The sequence below is a fragment of the Lolium rigidum genome, chromosome 1 (assembly GCF_022539505.1).
Source record: "Lolium rigidum isolate FL_2022 chromosome 1, APGP_CSIRO_Lrig_0.1, whole genome shotgun sequence".
Lineage (NCBI taxonomy): Eukaryota > Viridiplantae > Streptophyta > Magnoliopsida > Poales > Poaceae > Lolium > Lolium rigidum.
In genome coordinates, this window is record NC_061508.1 from 233,186,432 (window position 1) to 233,188,069 (window position 1,638).

General features: G+C 50.5%; 1 protein-coding gene across 1 annotated transcript; it reads left to right on the forward strand.

Moving 5' to 3' along the window:
* Positions 1 to 511: 511 nt before the first annotated feature.
* LOC124691402 (ferredoxin) lies at positions 512 to 1,331 on the forward strand. The gene has a single exon (XM_047224687.1). The coding sequence runs from the start codon at positions 601 to 603 to the stop codon at positions 1,033 to 1,035; it is 435 nt and encodes a 144-aa protein (XP_047080643.1). The 5' UTR covers positions 512 to 600; the 3' UTR covers positions 1,036 to 1,331.
* The last annotated feature ends 307 nt before the right edge of the window (positions 1,332 to 1,638 follow it).

Below are 1,638 nucleotides of genomic sequence, written 5' to 3' on the forward strand. Positions count from 1 at the left end.
AACACATATCTTACTTCCTTGCCAGTTTCTTTTAGCAAGGTTGTCTTTTGTTTTTGTTTAAATGATGTGTCTTCTATGATGTTGTATCGGCCGTGTTAACCTATTCCTCTACGAAAATGATGTGTCCATGGCTTACTCTAGTAAAACCTTTTTTACCACACTGACACAGTTTCAACAAACAAGTTACAGGTCAAACAGTTACATTTGCACCTCAAGGTTCCAGTTAAATCGTACATACTAGCCACACAGACACACTGACACACGCAGCTCCAATCAATTAAATTTCGCGAAACATCCACCACCATTTTGCCTCGGCTCCACGTCACGCAGCTCCCGTGACCCCATGTCCCCGATGGATGTCGCCGGCCACACGCCCCTCGACGACGACGACGAGATGAGCAGCGTGTGATCCTCGTCGCCCCGCCCATCCCGACGAAGATAAGGCGGCCACTCCCTCACCTCCACGTACCACCCACACTCCAACTCCTTACTTATTCCCGCCCTCCTCACTCCTCCATCCCCTAGCTCAGCTATCCAACCTCCATAGCCACACACCCACGCTAGCTAGCTCTTCTCATCTCCCACGAGCAGCAGCTAGCAATGGCCACCGCACTGAGCAGCCTCCGCGCGCCCTTCTCCCTGCGCGCCGCCGCCCCACCGGCGCCCCGCGTGGCCCTCGCGCCGGCGAACGTCGCTCTCACCGCCGCCAAGCAGGTGCGGGGAGCCAGGCTCCGCGCGCAGGCCACCTACAAGGTGAAGCTGATCACGCCCGAGGGCGAGGTGGAGCTGGAGGTCCCCGACGACGTCTACATCCTCGACCAGGCCGAGGAGGAGGGCATCGACCTGCCATACTCCTGCAGGGCCGGGTCCTGCTCGTCCTGCGCCGGCAAGCTGGTGTCCGGGTCGCTGGACCAGTCCGACCAGAGCTTCCTCGACGACGAGCAGATGGAGGAGGGCTGGGTGCTCACCTGCCACGCCTACCCCACGTCCGACCTCGTCATCGAGACCCACAAGGAGGAGGAGCTCACCGCCTAAGCTGATTTATACACTATCTCTCTCTTGTCATGCGTACATGGGCATCGCCACCGATTTGTTAGTGCTTGAATGAATTGCGTGATGATTTGCTCAAGTGGTGATATGGTCGTCGAATTACCTATACCTTTTTTGTACCGTAAGATATACCCCGTAGTACTGCTGTCAAATACTATAGTATATGCATGTACGTAACTCAACGTACTGAAATGAATCTTGATGCTTGAGGTGTCTTAATTCCTAAATAGCATCTCACTTGTAAGAGACTGATGAATAATTCATATGCCCACATTGATGAATATGCATGGATTTCTTCTACTCACTCTCCCACAGTTTATAAGGCGTGCGCGTACGCCTATGTCGCAAATTTGATCAAGTTAGCATTAGTTATATGTTATAAAAAATATATCATCAGAAAGTTGAGATGTTCTATTTTCTAATGATATAATTTTTGCATTATATAATTTAAATTATATAGGTCAAATTGGCAACCTATAGATACAGGGAAGACTAGTAAAATGAGACGGAGTGAGTATCCAGATAAAAGGTGCGATAGTTGCGCAAGCACACATCAACCATGTGCGTAGCTTGCATATTGTTAAGTTG

Bases quoted from the DNA above. Each gene is read 5' to 3' on its own strand.
- LOC124691402 (XM_047224687.1), top strand. From the start codon at position 601: ATGGCCACCGCACTGAGCAGCCTCCGCGCGCCCTTCTCCCTGCGCGCC.